The sequence below is a fragment of the Cetorhinus maximus genome, chromosome 9 (assembly GCF_964194155.1).
Source record: "Cetorhinus maximus chromosome 9, sCetMax3.hap1.1, whole genome shotgun sequence".
In the NCBI taxonomy this organism is placed as follows: domain Eukaryota; kingdom Metazoa; phylum Chordata; class Chondrichthyes; order Lamniformes; family Cetorhinidae; genus Cetorhinus; species Cetorhinus maximus.
Window position 1 is genome coordinate 46,069,063 of NC_135887.1, and position 24,725 is coordinate 46,093,787.

Here is a 24,725-nt window from a genome sequence, read left to right on the forward strand (position 1 = left end):
ACCCTGAAACACGTGCATCACGTATGGGTGGATCCTCATGCACATGGCTCCGCTACAAAGCAGCTCGCGGAAGGTGGAAGGTCTCCGTTGATACTTCGGGTCTGCTTCGGAGCATCATGGTCTTGGCTACGGAATGCTACGAAGCTATGAATGATCAGCGTAGGTGGGGAGAGAGGAAGGTCCAGCTGTGAGAAAGAGAGGAAGGTGTGCAGGGCAGTGGGAGAGGAAGGTCTAGATGTAAGTGGGAGAGGAAGGTGTACCGGGGGCTGAGGTTGGGAGGTGCGGGCAAAGATGTGGAAGGGGGTGGTTAGGTTGGGAAGAGGGCATGTAGGTGTCGAGGGGGGTGAGGTTGGAGGGGAGTGGAATGAAGGTGTCGGGGGGAGGAGGTAGCTCGGGGGAGGAGGGCGTAATGGGGATAATGCTGCAAGTGGGAGAAGGGGTAGGTTTAAGTGGGGAGGAAGGTGTAAGGGAGGTAGGTCAGGGGAGGGAAGGCATCCAGGGGGAGGAGGGAGTAAGGGATGTCCAGGTGGCTGTGAAAAGGTGGGGACTGCAAAGTCAATGACTGCCTTTGGAGGAGTGAACTGAGGGTGGGTGTGGTAGGAAGGAATGGTGAGTGTGGGAGGGGCCAGTGGGAGCCGGTAGGGGATGGTGCATCAGTAGAGGTAGAAGGGGTGGCGAGGCTGGCTGGTGGGGACTCAGAGGCAGACGTGGATTCTGGGGGCAGGAAGGAGGAGGTCAGGGAGGTCAATTTGAATGGGGGTGGGATTTTCAGGAAGGTAGGGAATGTGCACGTTCACCTGGATATCCTGGAATGACAAGGGTTCGGGTTAGTAGGTGACAGTGGAAGGTGATGCCAGAGGGTTCCACGGTGACTGGGGAAAGGGCATGGGTGACTGGGGGAGCAGAAAGGACGGGGGAGCTGACCTAAAACTTGACGACAACCATGGATTTCAAATCGAAAGTGAGCGGAGCCTCGTGTTAGACAGGCACAGGTGCAGCATGGGAGTGTGATCAGTGGGTGGGCGGAGATGCAGGTCAGCTCAGATAGACAACTGAAAGGGAAGCCCAGCAGGCAGCACTGACAATGCTCGGGACAATGAGTTGAGCGTGATGCGGGATAGATCTGTGTGCGTGGGAGAGTGCTTGCAAGAGGCTCCGAAAGGCCCTGCCACACACACACAATTCTCCCTCCAGAATCACTCATGGTCCGGGCACATACAGGGTGGGGGGTGCGGATGCAGAGGCAGGACTCACGAAGCCTGTCAATGAAGCTGAAGGACACCTTTACACATTACTCAGTGAAAATGAATATATTTTCAGGTTATAAAGCAACAAAATGTGTTCACCTATGCAACCACTTGTGATCAGAATTTCTTAACTTTTCTAGGCCTACCACCTCTCCTAGGTGTTGCCCTGACATCCGCAGCAGGAGTGGAGACAGCCTGTGCAATTGTTGGACCTGTTGCCTCTTATGACTTCGGTGTGCATCATCTGGAGAGCCGAGGCTTTGAGGGCCCCGACTTGCTTTGTCCATCCTCCTGTGGGCCAGCTGCTCCCTCTGTGGTCTCAGAGGGGGGTCACAGGCAAAGGGGACTCAGAGGGAGAGGGTAGCCTCTGAGATTTCTGAGTGGATGATCCAGAGGTATCCAGCTGCCGCTCCCCATCCCTTCAGATGACTGAGGGCCCCGGCCTGACTCCTTGAGGGGAAGGAGCACCTGCAGGGATATTGAGGTGCCCCATTTCCCCCTCACGTTGCCACTGCAGGAACTCACCCATGGATACCGTGATGGAGTGCAGATCTGGCACGCATCTCCAGGTTCTACTTAACCAGGATCTCTATGGCGTCCATCATCCTTCCCATGGAGACCTCCATACGCGCACATGGGGGCACCACTTCATCAGAGATCAGGCAGATGCACTTCTCCAGGTCACGTGCCAATCTGTTGAGGGCTTCCAACAGCTCTGTGTGATGCTCCCCCACCTTCTGCTGACTCTCCATGAGGAGTTGGAAGGCTGAATCCAGAGGCTCATCATCTGGCTTGGTCCTCACAGAGGCCTCTTGCCCAGCAGACTTCCAAGTGCCAGGGAGTTCGGCTGAAGCTGCCTCCTCCTGCTACGGACATGCGTGCATGCGGTGACCACCAGATTGTGAACCCGAGGCTGCTCTAGATCTAGGTCCCACCGAGGTGTGTGTCTCTGCACTGCAGGAGGATGTGAGTAAGCATTCTGACGGATCTTCCAGGCTGCTTATTTCCAGCTCTTCAATGGAAGAGGTGTCCTCTTAGCTGGAGGTGAGGACCTGGATGGAGCTGAGGGACTGGCTGGCTGAGGGTGTCTGTCCCTTAGCAGAGCTCCCTGTGAACCAAAGTAGAGATATTTAGTGCTTGGCAGCAAAGTCAGAAGCAGGGGAAAGAGCATCGCAGTTGCGTTGAGAGAGAAATGAATTGTGGCAGGATCCTCACATGGCTATTCGCCGCCGACCTCACCATCCGCGCAGACATGGTCCACATCCTCACCAGTCAGCGTGATGGCACGCTCCTCAAAGTGAGTGAGAGGCCTAATGTGGGCCACTCCACCCCAGTCTGGGACCTCTCCCTGCTGTCATGAGCTAACTTCTGCATGAAAACAGATAGAGAGAGTTTGAGCAGGACATATGGAACTGCGTGGAATGTTCGTGGGGTGAGTGGAGCCATGGACGGGATGAGGACACGAGCTCCAGAGGCTATGAGCCTGATGGAGATGTGAGAGTGTGTGCGAGAGTTAGTGGTGTTGTCCCTTGAGGTGTGAGATCCCTGTGGATGTGTGATGGGTTTGTGAGTGTGTGATTTGAGGGTGATGAGGGGTTGACTTACCCTGGCGGAACAGATGAGAGCATTCACCCTCTTCCTGCACTGGATGGCTGACCTCCTCTATGCTCCAGTGTCACTGACTGCCACTTCCACTGCCTCCCAAGCCGGATTGGTGACTCTGGTGGACCTCCTGCAGCCAGAGCAGGGGTAGAGGACAGCGCGGCGACCTTTCACTGCATCCAGCAGGGACCCCAGAGACACATCATGAAATTTGGGGGCTGCCATCTTCCTGCTTTCGGGGGGCATCTGTTGTCAGGAAGGGGACGATATGGAACGAAACCCATCATTGCAGCCAGTGGGTAAAACATCTTTTTTGATGCCATCTATTGCACTTAATGCAAAGCTGGGGCAATTCAGCCCATAATTACAATTTGATTGGGCCTATGTAGGTATGTGTAATGTCTGTGCATTTTAGCAATCTGGGATATTTAGTCACATGCTTCTATTCCATAGGGACAATCCAGGGGAGAAAGGGGAAGAGGTTATGTGGCCATTATTGACTTGGAATTGTTTTTAGCATGGTTTATTTTCCTTGCTTTCTCCTGTTCCTACTCGTAGAAGTCATTTTTCATTATTGTGCCTCCAGTTGAATGTATTTATTCTTTTCACGCATTTGCAAACATGTTTTGGTCCCTAAAATTATCCCCTCCCATTATCTCCCAGAGGATAACCAAGGGCTGGATTTTACCAGCCCTCGTGAGGATGGGCTGGGAGGCGGTGGGATCTGTAAAATGCAAGGGAAGGTGGCAACTGGGGTGCTCATCATCTTCCTGCCGCCATGCCAGTGGCAATGAAGGTGACCGACGACCCTCCTGCCCAGAGCCTAATTGAGCCACAAGGGCCTCTTCCTGCCTCTGCTGGATTTAGTAAGTGGCAGGGAACACTCTGCCATGAGGGGAAATCATCTGGCAGCCCTCTTTTTTGGCCATCCTTTTCCCCATGGATGGGCTCCCCTCCTCCCCCACTGAAAATGGCCCTGCCTGCCCTACCAAAACACCTACCATCCCCGCCTCTGCTTGGACCTGCTTGACTGGCCCTGCCGATGTGCCCTTCTCCTAAAGGTGCAGCACCCAGCAGTGGCTGCCACTCCTGCAGCAGAGGCCGCTGAGCTACAGGCCCTCCCACTGGCTGGCAGCTCTTGGGGTGGTGTCTGGCCTTAGTAGGGATGGCCGTTCATTGCTACTGTCAAGATGCAGTCCCAGGTCTTGCTGACCACTGAAGCAGGTTCACCACCACCCCCGCCACCCCTCCTGTTTTTAGGCCATCGGTGGGATCATCATCAGCACTAAATTCCAGCCTAAGTGTTTAAAGAGTTTAAAGTTTCAAAATTCTCATCCCTGTTTTCAAATCCCTTCAGGGTTTTAGACCTCTCACCATCTGTAACCTCCTCCAGCCTTACAATTTTCCCAAGATCTCTGCACTCGTGCCATTCTGGCTTCTTGTGAATCACCAATCAGCTTCAGTTGCCTAAGCCCAGGCTGTAGAATTTCTTCCCTAAGCTTCTCTACCTCTCCAGCTCTCTCACTTCTCCTAAGATCCTCTTTAAACCCCACCTCTTTGACCAAGGAGGAGGAGGTTTCAAAAACATCCTCAACCTCAATGTTGGCAGGGTTCAGCACATCGGTGCAAAAGACAAGGCTAATGCATTTTCAACCATCTTCGGCCAGAAGTGCCATGTGGATGATCCATCTTGGCCTTTTCCTGAGATCCCCAGAAACACAGATGCCAATCTGCAGCCAATTCGATTCACTCTATGTGATATCAAGAAATGGTTGAAGGCACTGGATACAGCAAAAGCTATAGGGCCTGACAATATTCCAGCTGTAATACTGAGAAATTGTGCTATAGAAGTAGCTACAACCCTAGTCAAGCTGTTTCAGTACAGCAATAACACTGGCATCTACCCGACAATGTAGAAAATTTCCCAGGTATGTCCTATCCATAAAAAAAGGACAAATTCAATTTGGCCAATTGCCACCCTATTAGTCTACACTCAATCATCAGATGGATGATGTCTTTTTTCAGTGTTAAAGTGGCAATTCAGCAATAACTTGCTTGTTGATGCTCAGTTTGGGTTCTGTCACGGCCACTCAGCCCCAGACCTCATCGCAGCCTTGGTCCAAACAGGGATGAAAGACAACTGCCAGACAATGATTGTCTCCAACAAAAGAGAATCTAACCAAATGCCCTTGACATTCAACAACATTACCATCATTGAATATCCCACCATCAACATCCTGGGGGTGGGCTGGGGAGGTGGTGGAGGGAGGGTGCTATCACTGACCAGACACCTAACTGGATCAGCCATATAAATATTGTGGCTACAACAGCAGGTCAGAATCTGGGAATGTGGTGGTGAGTAACTCATCCCTTGACTGCCCAAAGCCTGAACACCATCTACATCACACAAGTCAGGATTGTGATGGAACACTTCCTACTTGCCTGAATGAGAGCAGCTCCAAAAACACTCAGGAAGCTTGACACTATCCAGGATAAACCAGCCCACTTGATTGGCACCCCATCCACCACCTTAAACATTCACTCCCTCCACCACTAGCGCACAATGGCCACAGTGTACAGCATCTTCAAGATGCACTGCAGCAACTCACCAAAGGTCCTTTGACAGCACCTTCCAAACTCTACCACCTCGAAAAATAAGGGCAATGGATGTTTGGAAGCACCACCATCTGCAAATTCCCCACCAAGCCACATGCCATCCTGACTTGGAACTATATTGCTGTTCCTTCACTGGTACTGAGTCAAATCCTGGAACTCCTTTCCCTGACTGCACTGAGGGCATACCTTCACCACATGTCTGCAGCAGTTCTAGAACATAGATCACCATCATCTTCTGGGCAATAAATGCTGGCCTTGCCAGCAATGCTTCCATCCCATGGATGAATTCTCTTGTGTTCTGAACAGAATGAAGGTGAACTGAAACTCTTGGTGAGTTAAGACCAGATGCGCATTGTTAAGTTCCTCTATTTTACAAACAACTGAACATTCGGAGCAGTCATTCAAATGAATTCCACTTATTTATCCCAATCTCACTTTTATCCTTGAAAGCATGGACCAATGTATCAACCCTGTCCCTTTCATGGGTTGACTCAATTGTTTTGGCTTTGCCTTTCTTCCAGGTGACTTCCAAATACAAAACATGACCTTCTGCATTTTTGTTTTGTTCTCAGCAACAGGCCAAGTCTTGTGTCCCACAGACTCTTGTTCAAAACTTGACTGGCTAAGTGGCTTTTTACTGTTTGTTCCCACCAGGTCAGGGCAGGGGATTAGGGGAAGCAGAGACGCTGACCTTATCCCCATAATCTTGTCGGTGAAATTGACTAACTCTTCCCCTCCCCGGGAGCATGAATGTTAAAGAGGAAAACTGCTGTTCTCAAGACAAATGGGAGTCATCCTAGCTAATGGAAAATTAAAATACTTAAGATGCTGGAAATCTGAAATAGAAATGCTGGAAATATCCAGGAGGTTGGGTAGAATCTGCGGAGAGAGAAACAGGTCATCTTTCTCTCTACAGATGCTGCATGACCTGCTGAGTATTCCTAACACTTTCTGCTATTATCCTAGCTAATGGGCCTGGAAAGACAGATTTGACTCTCACTATGCTGGTTGTGCATTTCATAAGCCAGTGCACAAAGAAGGCTTGCTGCCTTCCTTTACAGACCTGTGTGGATATCCTTTATTTTAAAAGACAGCACACACATTTAGTTAACTTCATTTCATAAAGAACAATAATTATCAAGAATCCTGACATGTGACACAGGCACGAGTGTATAGAACTCATTGTAATCGGTTGAACTTTCAATGTCCTTGTCTTGAAATCACATTTCTCAAGTCTAGGACTATTGAAAAAGATAGCCCTCAGAATGCATTTATTTACCATTCTATCAGGCATGTCCGTGAAGTAATACCTTTGAAGTTATAGGTTCTGTTTTTATAATTATGCCAAAACTGGGGCTGTGTACATCCATACCTCAGGTGGAACCATGACCAGTAGCATGTGAAGCAATTTGAGTGGAATTTTGGAATGGGATTCTTTCTCCCAATTTCAATAAGTTACTGACACCAGTAAACTTTTCTCCTTACTTTCTTCACCTTTCTTGTAGGGACCATCAAGCAAGGCCCAACCCTAAGCTGCCACCTCCCACCTCTGTTGAAGATATAATTTGAAGTGTTGCACACAGCCATTTCCCTTTCTTCATGCTGTCTTTCATTGTACATAATGTGCTCGGGACAATTACTTTCAAGGCAGACACGACATTTGAAGATTAACAAACAGGGGGTTTCTAAATGGGGTTAGTAGCCATGGTGACAGGAAATAGTCCTATTCTTCTAAGAGTGATCCTGGCGTTGCTTTCTTCAAATAATGTATGCATAATGCTGTAAAATAAATGCATCATGGTTGCTTCCTGGATAACAGCTAATGTTGTGCTCACATACATCTCTATGGTCAATTCCTAAACAGTAATTGAGTGCAAACTGTTTCTCTTCATGAAGGCAAAGGGGTTGATATGATACAGGTACCATAGGTAACTTGCTACATTCAGTAGAATCCTATGATAAATGCAGGTACAAGTTCCAAAATACTCACAGGTCCCAAGGGAGTCACGCATCTGGCAAAAACATCTCAGTGGTTGTTACATTCACTTTTGTTGACTCCCTCCCCACTTACAAACTGGTCTCCTTTTCCTCAGTGGAGCAGTGTGTTGGGAATTCCTGAAGGAAAGCTAATGCTCACCTCTTTGTGAGATATGAAGTCAAAGCCAGTAAAATCTAATAATAATGACAAAAGAGTTTGGTAGAGAGAACATAACCAAAATCCACCAATGGAAGATAACCCAGTGGAACCAACTAACACGTGAAGCAAAGTTCTGCAAAGAACACATGAAACACAGAAGCGGCTTTTTCCAAAGGCTTGGCCTCTTCCTTTGATAAAGCCAGATTCCACAGTTGTGTGCCTTGGATCCCATTGCACTGAAGTTTTACAGATGAAACTCACACTGTGTGTGGCACCTCTTCCAAACATGGAAAATTTCTTCAGGATTTTAATATTTAAATGATATTATTCACCTGATTTTATGTTGTGCTTGAGACTCAGGTGGTGGCGCTGTGCCTCATCAATTAACTCTCTTTTTTCAGGTGTAATTAGGGCAGCTCCCAGACTTTACAGAAATATTTAACTCTTTTTCATTATGGTTCACTTTTTTTTTAACCATTGCATTGCACATTTACATGGAGGACTTACTCAAAGAATTGCTGACTCGCTGAAACAGTGGTGTTGTTGTTGGTAATACTATCTGTGCAGGTTTCTGGAATATTCCAGGTGTTGTTGCAGCTGTACCAAGGCAGTGGGCTCTGAAAGGAGTTGATGAGATAATAAATGGCCCAGCAGATGATAAGGTTGTAATATATGCATAGAATGAAGGAAATGGCCACTGTTGCTATACCAACACCTATAGGATAAAAAAAAGAAGGCATGTTTGCTGATCCTGAAAGCACTGTATAGAGGAAAATTTATTATTTGCCATATTGGAAGGATAACAGAACAAATACAATGATGCTACATACTAAGTACTTGCAGTCAGGTTTATAAATTAACCTTTAACTAAGGATACATTTTTCTTATTTGGATTCCCTAACCTTACATTGTGCTTTCTTTGTCATTACAGCTCAAGAGCACTAATTGTTTAGTATAGCAGTTTAAGTGATTTAAAAAAAATTTCTTTGTTTTTAGGCATATCAATCCCAAAGGTGGCTGGCAAGTCAGTGAGTGAATTTATTGCACTGACCTTTGAATAGGGGACAGATTTTGGCTAAGCTTTGAACTGGTCCAGCTCTTAAATACTGTCCAATGGATATTTCCAAGTAGAGAAGTGGGATTCCGAGCAGCACAAACATAATGAAGAAGGGAATCAAAAATGCCCCTAGAGGAGATGAAATAAATTGGATTAAAATGATTAAAATTGCAAATTATACCAGTGATTTGTGGTGTCGGGCAGCAGTGATGTCGACTGAGGTGTATTGGGCCTTGACCCTTCATCTTAGCACCCTTTAAATTAAACTAGTGCCTACCTTGCCCAGACTTTTCTGTGTAAAGCCTTGTTTCACACTCAAAGACATTTCGCCATCAATCAGGTTTACATATGTCTTGGTAGCTTCATTCCACTTTTGCTCAGGTGCTACGATTGCAGAGAATGGGTCGCAAAAAGTTACTACAAATGTGGTAATATTGTAAATATGAAAACCCTAGCAACTCAATTCCTATTTTTGAGACAGTTTGGTCAATCTTTCCCATCAGGTGGGATCATCCATTGCTCCCCACATCACAGTTCGAGGGATCCTTCAATAGTCTTTCTGTGGTATTTGCTGATTTATGACCAAGCTGAAATATCATCTTGTAAAATCATACCTGATTTCCTTTTTTCATCCCTCGATTCTCTTAACTCTCGCAGGTGTCTTCATGCAATGGGGAGTGGGACTAGCTGGATTGCTCTTGCAGCAAACAAGCACAAACTCAATGAGCTGAATGGCTTCCTTCTGTGTTAAAAGCATTCTATGAATCTCATAGAAATTCAGTTTATTATGTTAAGACCTTAAATAATCAACTACTTTATATGAACTGAAAACTGCAAGGTATGAGAAAGGGTTATTTCATGTACGAGGCCTGAATCCACACAGAATGTTCATTTACACTATTATGCACTCCACTCAACTCATTTCACCTGTTGAGGAAAGGTTCTGAAAATGTCTTCCTGCATCCCAAAAGCTCCCAAATATTTGTCTAACTTTGCATCTTATATTAATGATAAGATGTCTCATTGCCTTCTGTAGCATGACAGCACCATTGTCTCAGCAGTTCAACAATCAGAACATCCCACACAGCATTCACTAATTTCTGTATAAATTTATGATTACAGCACCTAATCCTGTGGCCCCAGATATCGATCCAGTTATTTTGAAGAGTGCTAAACTTTCCTTTAATCAATTACAAAAGCATAAACAATGAAGGCGAAAAGACGTAGCTCAAAATTCCAACTAGGATTTTGGAATTCTACAAAGAGGAAAACCCCATCTATATTTAAATTATTATTGCCTTGCTGAGAACTATTTCATTTAGATAAAACATTACAAGATAAAGCAAGGAGCTATTCTACATATATACTGCCCTGGGGGAAAAAAATCTTCTTAGCATTTCTTCGGCTTGTTAATTTTGCAATCATGTTCTCTAGTTCTGTGTCATGTTCTCTAGTTCTGTGGTCACAATCAGGTTAAAATACCTCCTTGCACCTATTTATCTCAGCATTTTAAAAACATGGAATGTATCCTTTTTCATTTTAATGCTGTCACAATGGATTTAGTTCCAAGTCAAACAGGATTGATGTTTATAAGAACAGCTTGGGACTCAAGTACCAGTTAAATAATTAAGGGTGCAGTTTTGATTTTGAGCAATAATGTACAATGTCCCGTCTTACATCTTTCCTAATTTTTATTTCTAAAATGGAAATAAAAATCGGGAGAGGTGTAAGTTCGGCTACCAATTCATTTTCACCCTTTTTCCACCATTGGCCAGTGTCAAAATGACCTCCTTATTGTTCTTCTCACAACCATCCCTAATACATCATTTGAAGGAAGGATATCCATATTTTCACACAGTATAGTAAACATGGACCAAGCAAAGATTGACAAGACCTTGCAATAGCTCAGACTCAGATGTCATTGTGATGCATCCAATACCGTATTAGCCTCTTTAATGATAACTTCACATTAACTGGATTCTTTAAGTAACTGGTCAATAATAACATCTAGACCTTGTTTTCCACCTCTGCTAATAGAAACTCCTTCATGGGTCACAGAATTCATGCTTCCCGTTCCAATATGTTTAATGCTACGTATTCTCGTTTGGTTTAATACACAAATTTATTAACACTAAGTACAGAAGTATATGTATATCTGTGATGTTATCGGCACCTGCTATTACAGACTCCTGGATCATTTTCCTAGTCCTGAGCTCCACCTAGATCTTCATATTCAACATCTAAGACTAGAAATTATGCCATTTTAAAAAATTCATTCATGGGATGTGGGCAACGCTGGCTGGGCAAGCATTTACTCCCCATCCCTAGTTGCCCTTGAGAAGGTGGTGGTGAGCTGCCTTCTTGTACCCTTGCAGTCTGTGTGGTGTAAGTACACCACAGTGCTGTTAGGAAGGGAATTCTAGGATTCTGACCCAATGACAGTGAAGGAACGGCAATATAATTCCAAGTCAGGATGGTTAGTGGCTTGGAGGAGAACTCTCAGGTGGTGGTGTTCCCATGCATCTGCTGCCCTTGTCCTAGATGGTAGCAGTTGTGGGTTTTGTAGATGCTGTCTAAGGTTAGCTCCTGCAGTGCATCTTGTAGATGGTGCCACAATGCATTGGTGGTGGAGGCTGTGAATGTTTGTGAATGTGGTGCCAATCAAGCGGGTTGCCTTGACTGGATGGTGTCAAGCTTCTTGAGTGTTGTTGGAGCTGCATTCATCCAGGCAGATGGACTCCCACTCCTGACTTCTGCCTTGTAAGATAGTGGACAGGCTTTGGGGAGTCAGGATGTGATATATTCGCTGCAGGGTTCCTAGCCTCATCTATGCCATGCTACCATAATTTGTTTAAAATTATACTCAGATACAATTCAGGTGCATTCAATACCTGATTGGCCTTGCTGCTAACATAACAATGAGAGCTACTTGCTGATGGTAAAGAGATGTGCTACCTTATGCCTGGGGAGTTTCAGTTAGCGACTGGTGTCTAGTTGAAGCTGTGATTTCTCCTAATGCACTGGAAAATAAATAACTTTTTTAACAAGCTATGTCTAATATCCACCCTCAGTTTGTTAACTTTTAAACTATTCCTAATCATCTGAGATTGCCAATCAAATGCCTGAAAATGCACACCATAAGAGTATATAATGTAAAAGGAACCCATATATTTATTGTGCTGAGCCCCCATGTACCAATCCAAAGGTGGCTTTTTCAAGAATAAATTAACCATGATGGAGCAGACATATTTAATCTTCTGATTTGTCTATAGTTTGTGTTTAGTGGAGTGGATTAATAGTTTCTAATGTACACCAATAACGTTATTTTCTGCTTGTCAACCATTGCTTTTCACTCAATAACCATGCTGTGCTTACATCACAATCATTAATTCCTCACTGCAGATGCCATTGGGAATTAATTGTATGGAATGACTGGCTGTCAATGTTCACACTGATATGAAGCACTAGCAAATAAAAAGGACAAAAACCAGAACAAAACTGTCTTAACAGATTCTCATGTATTATTTTCAAAATAAGCAGATACAATGGAGTGATGGGAAATGTGTAATTAATTTTGCAATTCCAATGACTTGTAAACTGGTCAAACATTGTTTTCTTGAAATATGATGTTATTTGAACTGCTCAATTGCTTAATATTCATTGTAATATTCCTTAGTGTCTGACATTCTATATACATATTATTTGAATGTTCTTTAGTCCCACCTAACCTCATTGCACTATCTACTGTAATATATTACTTCTCTTTCAATCAATGAGATTACTCAGCAAATACTTCCTGCTCTGGATTAGGACCTGATCTCTGGAGAAGATTCCATTAATTCAGCAAATCTCTGTCACATGTTATGTATCAAAGATCTCGAAGTGCACTTTCCAAGCATGGATTCCAAACTTGGCATGAGAAAGGGGAAGAATATCCTCAGGGGAGGAATATGTCCATCCACAACTTCCGTCTCTGAAAACTCCAGCAAGAGTTATCCCCGAGACTTCCTGGAAATACACGTCTTCATCACCACAGATATCTATAAGTATTTCACTATCTTCTACACTGCACTCACCTCCACAGAGCATAGCACACCCAACAGATTTCATTGTTCACTGTCAGACAATTGCTGGATAGGAAGTGGCGGAATTGGAAAGCTGTTTTGTTTGTTCCTGGGATGTGGCCAGCATTTATTTCCCATCCCTAATTGCTCTTGAGAAGGTGCTGGTGAGCTGCCTTCCTAAAGCACTGCAGAGGAAGTCGTGAAGGTACACCTACAATGCTGTTAGGCAGGGAGTTCCAAGATTTTGACCCAGTGACAATGAAGGGACAGCTGTGATATATTTTCAAGTCAGAATGGTGTGTGACTTGCAGGTGGTGGTGTTCCCATGTGCCTGCTGCATTTGTTCTTATTCCTATTTCTCAGTTTTTACTGTTTTTTCCCATTGGGAGGCAGTAGAGGTCATGTGTTTAGGAGTTGCTAGAAGCGTTTGTAAGTTTGTAAGCGTTTGTACAACACATAAGCTGGGAGTGTGATGGAATACTCTTCACTTGCTTGGATGAGTACAGCTCCAAGAACTCTTAAGAAGCACAACAACATGCAGAATAAGCAGCCCCCTTTAACGGCACCCCATCCACAATCTTAAACATTAAGTCACTCCACCATGGATGCACCATATCTGCAGCACACATCATCTACAACTTACAACTTTCCATAGGGTGATGAAGCTCCCACCTGCTTTGAGCAAAAGATTCTACCAACGTCCCCAGACCTGACTGGGAGATAGAGCGGGGTCCAGAAACACTGGAAATCCAACAGAACTGACCTCAATTGCATTTCCCAACTAAGGCCCAAGATGACAATTGATCTCATTGTTGTGGCAGATTATAAGGAGGTTTAACTCTGCGTCTAACATTGCTACCACAACTAAGGGGAGGATATTCCAGAGCTCGAGGCCTAGGCAACTGAACGCAAGGCCACCAGTGGTGCAGCGATTAAAATCAGGGATGCATAAGAGGCCAGAATATTTTGGAAGTTTGGCACTGGAAGAAATTGCAGAGATTGGGAGGGGTGAGGCCCATAGAGGGATTTGAAAACAAAGATGAGAATTTTAAAACCTCCGGGACACCCTGGTCCACTCCTCCATCACCCCCTACTCCTCAACCCCCACCTATGGTACCTCCCCATGCCCACGCAGAAGATGCAACACCTGCCCCTTCACTTCCTCTCTCCTCACCGTCCAAGGGCCCAAACACTCCTTTCAAGTGAAGCAGCATTTCACTTGCATTTCCCCTAACTTAGTCTACTGCATTCGTTGCTCCCAATGCAGTCTCCTCTACATTGGAGAGACCAAACGCAAACTGGGCCACTGCTTTGCAGAACACCTGCGGTCTGTCCGCAAGAAAGACCCAAACCTCCCTGTCGCTTGCCATTTTAACACTCCACCCTGCTCTCTTGCCAACATGTCTGTCCTTGGCTTGCTGCATTGTTCCAGTGAAGCCCAACGCAAACTGGAGGAACAGCACCTCATCTTCCGACTAGGCACTTTACAGCCTTCCGGGCTGAATATTGAATTCAACAACTTTAGATCTTAAACTCCCTCCCCCATCCCCGCCCCCTTCCCGTTTCTTCCCCCTCCCTTTTGTTTTTTCCAATAATTTATATAGATTTTTCTTTTCCCACCTATTTCCATTATTTTTAAATCTATAACTGTAAGACCCTGTCAGTCTTTCCACCCCACACCCACTAGAGCTGTACCTTGAGTGTCCTGCCATCCATTCTTAATTAGCACATTTTCTTAGATAATGTCAACACCTTTAACACCTCTTTGTTCCTTCCCCTTTGTCTGTGACATATTTTGATTATCTGCTCCTATCACTGCTTGCTTGTCCCTACAACCACCACCCCCCCAACTTCTCTCCCCCCGCCCCAACCTTAAACCAGCTTATATTTCACCCCTCTCCTAACTTTACTCAGTTCTGCTGAAGGGTCATGAGGACTTGAAACGTCAACTCTTTTCTTCTCCGCCGATGCTGCCAGACCTGCTGAGTTTTTCCAGGTAATTCTGTTTTTGTTTTGGATTTCCAGCATCCGCAGTAGTTTTTTGTTTTTATCTTATGTGTTGTACAACAGCTTTGGGGAGTCAGGAGGTGAGTCACTTGCTGCAGAATGCCCAGACCCTGACCTGCTCTTGTAGTTTGGCCCAGTTAAATCTCTGGTCAATACTGACCCTCAGGATGTTAATGGTGGGGGATTCATTGAAGATAATCCCATTGAATGTCAAAAGGGAAGCGGTTAGACTCTCTCTTATTGGAGATGGTCATTGCCTGGCCATTGTGTGGCACAAATGTTACTTGCCACTTATCAGCCCAACCTGAATGCTTGGTACATGTGGGTAACTTCATATATACATACAGACAGATGAAATAGGAGCAGAAGTAGGCCATTCGGCCCCTCAAGCCTGCTCCGCCATTCAATAAGATCATGGCTGATCTGTTTGTGTTTCGAATTCCACATTACCATCTATCCCTGATAACCTTTGATTCCCTTACCTAACAAGAATCTATCTATCTCCGCGTTAAAAATATTCAATGACCCTGCCTCCGATGGCTTCTGAGGCAGAGAGTTCCAAAGTCGCACAACCCTTTGAAAGAAAAAAATTCTCCTCATCTCTGTCCTCTAAGGGCAACCCCTAATTTTAAAACATTGCCCCCTCGTTCTGGATTCACCCACAAGAGAAAACATCCTTTCCACGTCCACCTTGTCAATACCATTCAGGATCTTGTATACTTCAATCAAGTCACTCCTCACGCTTTTAAACTGCAATGGAAACAAGCCCAGTCTGTCCAACCTTTCCTCATAAGACAACCCACTCATCCCAGGTTACAATCTAGTAAACCTTCTCTGAACTACCTCCAATGCATTTACATCCTTCCTTAAATAAGGACACCAAAGCTGCACACAGTATTCACAATGTGGTCTCACCAATGCCCTGTATAACTGAAGCATAACATCCTTACTTTTATGTTCAATTCCTCTCATAATAAAGGATAGCATTCCACTAGCCTTCTTGATTACTTGCTGTACCTGCATACTAACCTTTTGTGACTGATGCAGTAGAACAAATCTTCTGGCTGGTGTGTGGATGGCGGAGCCCGCACGCCAGCGCTTAAAATGTCGCGCGGGAGCGTCCCGATGTCAGCGCGCAGCATCGTGATATTTCGGTCGGCGGGCGCGCTCAGCTGTGGGATGCGCGCCCGCCATTAATTAAAGGCATCGTTAAGGCCCTTAACTTGCCAATCGTTGATGATTTTGAGGGGCCCATGCGAGCTTTGGCTCGGCTCACAGGCCTAACGGGCAGGCAGGTAGGTCATTTTTTTACAAACCTCATCCAGTGGCGGGGTGAAGTTTGATAGCGGTTTTAAAAACGTTTAATAAAGTTTTTGTTTATTTCATTAACGTGTCCCATCCTGTGTGACATTTTCACATGAGGGGGACATGTTAATGAATTTTAAATTGTTCTATTTTTTATATTTGCCAGCCTTTCAACGATCTCCCTGAGGCAGCACTTTGCCTCAGGGAGACTTGCGCTCTTTCACGCGCATGCACGAGAGAGCGCACTCTGACAGTTGGGGAATTTCACCCCCCGCTCTGCCCCTAGATCCCTTTGCACCTTGGAATTCTGCAGCCATTCTCTGTTTAAGTAATACTCTGCTTTTAAATTCTTCCTACCAAAGTGATCAACTTCTTATTTTCCCACATCGTACTCCATCTGCCAGATATTTGCTCATTCACTCAACCTATCTATATCTGTCTGCAACCTCCTTATGTCCTCTTCAGAACATACTTTCCTGCCTATCCTTGAGCCATCTGCAAATTTAGCCACCATGCAGTCGCTCCCCTCATCTAAGTCATTACGGGATTTTCCGCTCCCATTTGCGGCGGGTGTCATAGCAGCCTGGAGCGGAAAATATTGGGAGAGTTGCAAAGATCGGTTTCATGTCGTCGTAAAACCAGTTTGCAATCATTTGCTCCACCCGTCAATGGCAGGCCGTGTTTCCCGCTGGCGCATGCCGGGAACTTAATGTCAATGCTTTAGCATCTCATTATAAGCCCTGCTCGCAGGAATCAGCCCCCCACGCTGGATCATGAACTTGCCGCCGTGTTTCACAATGGTACATAACTGACATGCACCTGGCGACCTGCACTCCGCTTGGGACTTCCAGATTCATTTGCCTACCTTGCTTCAGGCAGCAATTGCGGTCATTAGTGCCAGGCTTCACAGGCTGCACCACACCACTTTTAGGGGGGCTCACGGGCAGGTCTCTACCTACCAGACCAGCAGTAAGGCAGGGGTGGCTTTCCAACAGCTGCAAGCTGAAGGCTTACTTGGGGAAGGGGGGATGTCTCAGGGATTGTGTGGGGCCACATGCTGATCTGTGCAAGTGGCCTGAAGATGGTGAGGGCTGAGGAGGGCAGTCTCCAGAGGAGACGAGGCCAGATGGAGATGTGAGGGTCTGTGTGAGAGAGTGAGTGGTGATGTCCCTTGAGCTAGCAGTGACTGAGGTGCCAGTGAATGTGTGACGGCCTTGTGAGTTTTTTTTATTCATTCACAGGATGTGGACGTCGCTGGCTAAGGCAGCATTTATTGCCCATCCCTAATTTCCCTTGAGAAAGTGGTGGTGAGCTGCCTTCTTGAATCGCTACAGGCCATGTGGTGTCGGTATAGGGAGTTCCAGGATTTTGACCCAGCGATAGTGAAGGAACGGTGATATATTTCCAAGTCAAGATGGTGAGTGGCTTGGAGGCAAACTTCCAGGTGGTGGTGTTCCCATGTGTCTGCTGCCCTTGTCTTTCTAGACAGTAGTGGTCATGGGTTTGGAAGGTGCTGTCTGAGGAGGATCGGTGAGTTCTCGCAGTACATCTTGTAGATTGTACACACTGCTGCTGCTGTGCTTTGGTGGTGGAGGGAGTGAATGTTTGTGGATGGGGTGTCAATCAAGTGGGCTGCTTTGTCCTGGATGGTGTCAAGCTTCTTGAGTATTGTTGGAGCTGCACTCATCAAGGCAAGTGGAGTGTATTCCATTACAGTCCTGCTTTGTAGATGGTGGACAGGCTTTGGGGAGTCAGGAGGTGTGTTACGCAGCACCACCTCACCCCCACCCTCTCAAGGTAATTAACGATGGGCAATAAATGCTGGCCTAGCCAGCAATGCCCGCATCCCATGAACAAATATAAAAAAAAGGATTCCTAGTCTCTGACCTGCTCTTGTAGCCATAGTATTTATATGGCTAGTCCAGTTCAGTTTCTGGTCAATGGTAACCTGCAGGATGCTGATAGTGGGGAGATTCAGTGATGGTAATGCCTTTGAATGTCAAGGGGTTAGGGAGATGGCCATAGCCTGGCGCTTGTGTGGTGAATGCTACTTGCCACTTATCAGCCCAAGTCTGGATATTGTCCAGGTCTTGCTGCATTTGGACACAGACTGCTGCAGTATCTGAGGACTCGCGAATGGTGCTGAACATTGTGCAATCATCAGCGAACATCCACACTTCTGACCTTAAGATGGAAGAAAAGTCATTGATGAAGTAATTGAAGATGGCTGGGCCGAGGACACTACCCTGAGGAACTCCTGCAGTGATGTCCTGGAACTGAGATGATTGACTTTCAACAACCACAGCCATCTTCCTCGTGCTAGGTATGACTCCAGCCAGCAGAGAGTTTTCCCCCTGCTTCTCATTGACTCCAGTTTTGCTAGGGCTCCTTGACGCCAGACTCGGTCAAGTGCTGCCTTGATGTCAAAGGCAGTCACTCTCATCTTACCTCTGGAATTCAGCTCCTTTGTCCGTGTTTGAACTAAGGCTGTAATGAGGTCAGGAGCCAAGTGGTTGTGGTGGAACCCAAACTAAGCGTGCATGAGCAGGTTACTGCTAAGCAAGTGCCACTTGATAGCACTGCTGATGACCCCTTCCATTACTTTACTGAGTGTGTGAGTTTAAAGTGGTGAGATTGTTGGACCCCCTGCAGCCAGAGTGGAGGTGGAGGACATCACAGTGGGCCTCCAAAAGGCATACCAGGGCCAGGTCACTAAACTTTTCTTGGCTTTCAGTGCCATGTCTTCACTGGAGGAGTCCTTGGCTACAAGCATTGAAAACTGTGTGTGTGGCTGCAGTTTAGATATGGCACCTGGAGTGAGGAAATGGTATGGCGGGCGATTGAGAGAGCGCCTGCCAGCGAGACAGCGTGTTTCCTGTGGCTGCTTGATTAGTAAGACAGGAAGCAGATGATACAGCACAAAAAATCCGCCCTGGCAGCCGCCGGAATCATCCCAGATTTGCACTAAATGCGGAAGCCGGCAGGAAAAATGACATTTTACCCGTCGGCCGTAATGGCGGCTTCTCATGCCGTATCGTCCCAACCCCACTGCATTAATTATGCATACCAGAGAAACACGCCATTTCGATGGCGAGTGGGCTCTCATTTGCCCGTCACACCATCACCTCGCTGCTTCATCACGCAGGGCGCCATACTTATAGTGCAGCCAAGCGCACACCTCTCAGTGCTTCCAGCCCACAACTGATGCACTGAAGACACGGCCCTGAAAGGCAAATAGACTGCAGCCCTCAAGTTTAGTGACGCATCCTTGAAACACCTTTTGGACACAGTGGAGGCCTGCATGATGTCCTCTACCCCTGCTCTGGCCACAGGACAAGCAGCAACATCACCAATCTGGCTTGGGAGGCGGTGGCAGCGGTGGTCAGCGCCAACACCCTGCAAAAGGGGACAGCCACCAGTGCCTCAGGAGGATGAATAATCTCATCTGTTCCGCCAGGGTAAGTCGCTTCTCTCATCACTCTCAACTCACACACTCACAAACCCAACACATCCTCAGGAATCTCACATCTCAAGGGACAACACAACTAACTCTCACACACACACCCACATCTTCCTCAGACTCATATCCTCTGGAGTTCACGTCCTCATCCTGTCCATGGCTCTGCTCACCACACAAACATTCCAAACAGTGCCACGTGTATTGCTTACAGTCCCTCCATCTGTTTTCATGCTGGAGAAGCCTACTCACAATGGCAGGGAGAGTCCCCAGACCGGGGGTGGAGTGGCCCACATTAGTCCCCTTACTCACTTTGAGGAGCGTGCCATCATGTTGACTGGTGATGATGTGCACTCTGCCTGCCGTGACAGTGAGGTCGGTGGTTAACATCCTCATGAGGATTCTGCACCACACCATTCCTCTCTCAACACAACTGTGAGTGCTCTCTCTCCTGCTTTTGACTCTGCTGACATGCACTAATTATCTCTACTTTGGTTCACAGGGAGCTCTGCCAAGTGACCAACACCCTCAGCCAGCCAGTCCCTCAGCTCCAGCCCGGTCCTCTCCTCCAGCCAAGAGGACACCTCCTCCATTGAAGAGCTGGAAATAAGCAGCCTGGAAGATCTGTCACAGCACTTACACACACCCTCCACCAGTGCAGAGACAGACACCTCAGTGAGGCCTAGGTCTAGAGCAGGCTTGGGTTCACAATCTTGTGGTCACCACATGGACACGTGTCCGCAGCAGGAGGAGGCAGGTTTGGCCAAGCTCCCCGGCACTCGGAGGGCTGCTGGGGAAGAGGCATCTGTGAGGTCCGAGTCAGATCGCGAACCTCTGGATTTGGCCTTCCAACTCATCCTAGAGAGTCAGCAGAAGGTGGGGAACATCACTCAGAGCTTTTCGAAGCCCTCAACAAAGTGGCATGCGAGTCGGAGGAGAGCATCCGCCTGCTCACTGATGAAGCTGTGCCCACATATACACGTATGGAGGTCTCCATGGGGAGGATGACAGATGCCATGGAGACCCTGGTCCAGCAGAATGTGGAGATGTGTGCAGACCTGCACTCCTTCGCAGGAGCCATGGGTGAGTTCCTGCAGTGGCGAAGCGAGAAGGAAACTGGGCACCTCGACACCCCCTCCAGGTGCTCCTTCCCCTTAAGGAGTCAGGCTGGGGCCCCCAGGCACCCGAAGGAAGGAGGAGTGGCAGCTGGATACCCCGGGGTCATCCACTTAGAAATCTCAGAGGCTGTCTTCTCCCTCAAAGTCCCCTTTCCCTGTGACCTCCTCAACTTCGTCCTCTGTCACCACAGAGAACAGCTGTCCCACTGGAGGCAGCCAGAGCAAGCCGGGGACCCAAGGCCTCAGCTCCCCAGGGGATTCATGCCAAAGGCATCAGAGGCAACAGGGCGAACCATTGCACAGGCTATCGCCACTCCTGCTGTAGATGTCAGGGCAGCAACTGAAAGTCTATGGTGTTCAAAAGTTAAGAAATTCTGATCACAGTGGGTTGCATGGGTGAACTCATTTAGTCACTTTACAATATGGAAAAATATGCACTTTCACTGAATAATGTGTAATGGTGTCTTTCAGCTTCATTGACAGGCTTCACAAGTCCTCCCACTGAATCCCCCTGACCCCCACTAGCAGTTCAGCTGAACGCAGCTGGCCGATGGGTGAGTGAGTGTGTATGTGTTTCAGTTGTTCTAACAACTTCCCCATGACAGATGTCACCCTAACTGGCCTATAGTTTCCTGTTTTCAGCCTCCCTCCCTTCTTCAATAGAGGGGTTATATTTGCTACTTTCTAGTCTGATGGAACCTTTCCAGAATCTAGGGAATTTTGGAAAATTAACACCAGCGCATCTACTACCTTATTAACCACCACTTTTAAGACCCTAGGATGAAGTCCATCAGGACCCGGAGACTTGTCAGCCCACAGCTCCATCAGTTTGCTCAGTACCATTTCCCTAATGATTGTAATTTCATCAAGTTCCTCTCTCCCCTCCACCTCCTGATTTACAGCCAATACTGGAATATTTTTTGTATAGTGTCTTCTATAGTGAAGACAGAAGCAAAATATTTGTTCATTTCATCTGCCATTTCCTTATTATTTACCATTAACTCCTCATTCTCATTCTCTAGAGGACCAACACTCACTTTACTTACTCTTCCTTTTTAAACACCTGTAGAAACTTGCTATTCATTTTTACATTTCTAGTTAGCTTCCTCTCATACTCTAATTTCTTTGACCTGATTAATCTTTTTGTCATTCTCTGTCGTTCTTTATATTCTGACCAGTCATCTGACTTGCCACTCATCCTTGCGCAGTTATATGTTTTTTCCCTTGTTTCATGCTTTCCTTAACTTCTTTAGTTAACCACAGTTGGTGGGTCCTCCCTTTAGAATGTTTCTTTATAGTAGGAATATATTTATTCTAAGTATTCTGAAATATCCCCTTAAATGTCTGCCACCGCTTCTCTATTGATCTATCCCCTAGCCTTGTATCCCAGTTCACATCAGCTAGCTCAGCTTTCATGCTCATATAGTTGCCCTTATTTAAGGTCTCCTCAGATACTGAAGCAGGTCCATGTCCAAACGCAGCAAGACCTGGACAATATCCAGGCTTGGGCTGACAAGTGGCAAGTAACTTTCGTGCCACACAAGTGTCAGGCAATGACTATCTCCAACAAGAGAGAATCCAACCATCGCTCCTTGATGTTCAATGGCATTGCCATCAATGAATCCCCCACTATCAACATCCTGGAGGTTACCATTGACCAGAAACTAAACTGGACTAGCCATATAAATACTCTGGCTACAAGAGCAGGTCAGAGGCTAGGAATTGTACGACAAGTAACTCAGCACTTGACTCCCCAAAGCCTGTCCACCATCTGCAAGGCACAAGTCAGGAGTGTGATGGAATACTCCCCACTTGCCTGGATGAGTACAGCTCCTAAAACACTGAAGAAGCTGGACACTGTCCAGGACAAAACAGTCCACTTGATTGGCACCACATCCACAAACGATCACTCCCTCCATCACCGACGCACAGTAGCAGCAGTGTGGACCATCTACAAGATGCACTGCAGGAATTCACCAAGGATCCTTAGACAGCACCTTCCAAACCCACGTCCACTACCACCTAGAAGGACAAGGGCAGCAGATAGATGGGAAAACCACCACCTGGAAGTTCCCCTCCAACTTACTCACCATCCTGACTTGGAAATATATCACCGTTCCTTCACTGTCGCTGGGTCAAAATCCTGGAACTCCCTTCCTAACAGCACCATGGGTGTACCTACACCACATGGACTGCAGCGGTTCAAGAAGGCAGCTCATCACCACCTTCTCAAGGGCAACTAGGGATGGGTAATAAATGCTGGCTCAGCTAGCGAAGCCCACATCCCGTGAATGAATAAAAAAAAAAGTTTAAAGTACTAGTCTTAGACCCATTCTTCTCCCTTTCATACTGGATGTAAAATTCAATCATATTGTGGTCGCTGCTACATAGGGATGCCTTTGCTCTGAGATCATTAATTAATCCTGTCACATTACACAATAATAAGTCTAATATAACCTGTTCTCTGGTTGGTTCTAGAACATACTGCTCTAAGAAATTATCTCGAGAGCATTTAATGGACTCCTCATCCAGGCTATTACATATAAACTGGAAAAATCTGACTGGCAGTATCTTAAAATCACCAAGGATTATTACTGTCCCCTTTTCACATGCACCCAATATTTCTTCTTGTATACTTTGTCCTACATCATGGTTACAGTTAGGGGGCCTGTAGACCACTCTCACTAGTGACATCTTTCCCCTACTATTCCTCATCTCCACCAAAACCAATTCTATATCCTGATCTCCAGAACCAAGGTGATCTCTAACTTTTGCATCAATGCCATCCTTGATTAACAGTGCTACCCCTCCACCTTTACCAACCTTCCTATTCTTCTTGAATGTCATATACCCTTCAATATTCAGGACCCAACCCTTGTCACCCTGCAGCCATGGCTCTGTAATGGCTATCCGATCATATTTATTTACTTCAATGTTTGCTATCAATTCATTTACTTCGTTATGAATGCTACGTGCATTCAGATACAGAGCCTTTAGTTTTGTCTCTATGTTGTCTTTGTAACATCTAGTCTTCACTGTTGGTGTAGTCTTAGGTTTTTTTCTCTCTGTCCCTTCCTGCCATTCTTTGACCCTAATTTCCCATACTACTATTTTGCTCTCCTGCCTTGAATTTACCCCTTGATTTGCTACATCTACCCAAGCTTGATCCCCACCCCCCAACCTTGTTTAGTTTAAAGCCCTCTCTACTTCCCTAGTTATGTAGCTCACTAGAACACTGGTCCCAGCATGCTTCAGGTATAGACCATCCCAATGGTACAGCCCCCACTTTCCCCAGTACTGATGCCAGTGCCCCATGAACTGGAACCCACTTCTCCTACACCAGTCTTTGAGCCACGCATTTATATCTCTAGTCTTATTTGCCCTATGCCAATTTTCACATGGCTCAGGTAATAATTCAGAGATTATTACCTTTCTAATTAAGTGCTTACCTCCTCATGGTCTCTATGCAAAACCACATTCCTTGTCCTGCCTATATTGTTGGTGCCCACATGGACCATGACAACTGGATCCTCCCCCTCCCACTGTAAGTTCCTCTCCAGCCTTGAGAAAATGTCCTGAACCCTGGCACTGGGCAGGCAACGCAGCCTTCTGGACATTCACTCTTAGTTGCAGATAACAGTGTCAATCTCCTTCACTGTACAGACCTCTACTATCACTACATTCTTTTTTGCTCACTCCCCTTTGATGGTTTCCTGTACCACAGTGTCATGGTCAGTCAGCACATCCACCCTGCAGCACCCACTCTCATCCAAACAAGCTGGAAGAACCTCAAACATGTTGGGCAATTGCAGAGGCTGCCCTCTGGGTTCCCTTACCTGCCTCACTTGCAGTCACACCCTCCTGTCCCTGACCACAGACCAAATCAGAAGACCCTATCCTAAGGGGCATGACCACCTCTTGGTACAAAGCATCCAGGTAGCTTTCCCCCTCCTTGATGTGTCGCAGAGTCTGTAGCTTGGCCTCTGAGTTTAATTACTGTAAGCTGAAGCTCCTCGAGTCACAGGCACTTATTGCAGACATTTTTGCCCTGCATCACACTGGTATTCAGGAGCTCCTACATGATACAGCCGTGATACATCACCTGTCCTTCTATC

General features: G+C 46.4%; 1 protein-coding gene across 1 annotated transcript in view; it reads right to left on the reverse strand.

Annotated features, from left to right (window-relative positions):
• LOC144684618 (sodium- and chloride-dependent GABA transporter 1) overlaps positions 1 to 24,725 on the reverse strand; it is a 138,582-nt gene that overhangs the window by 90,972 nt on the left and 22,885 nt on the right. The window contains exons 2-3 of the mRNA XM_078548628.1: positions 8,654 to 8,788; positions 8,110 to 8,317 (exon numbers count right to left, since the gene is read on the reverse strand). Coding sequence (XP_078404754.1) covers positions 8,110 to 8,317; positions 8,654 to 8,788 — 343 coding nt within the window. The remainder of the gene's footprint in view (positions 1 to 8,109; positions 8,318 to 8,653; positions 8,789 to 24,725) is intronic.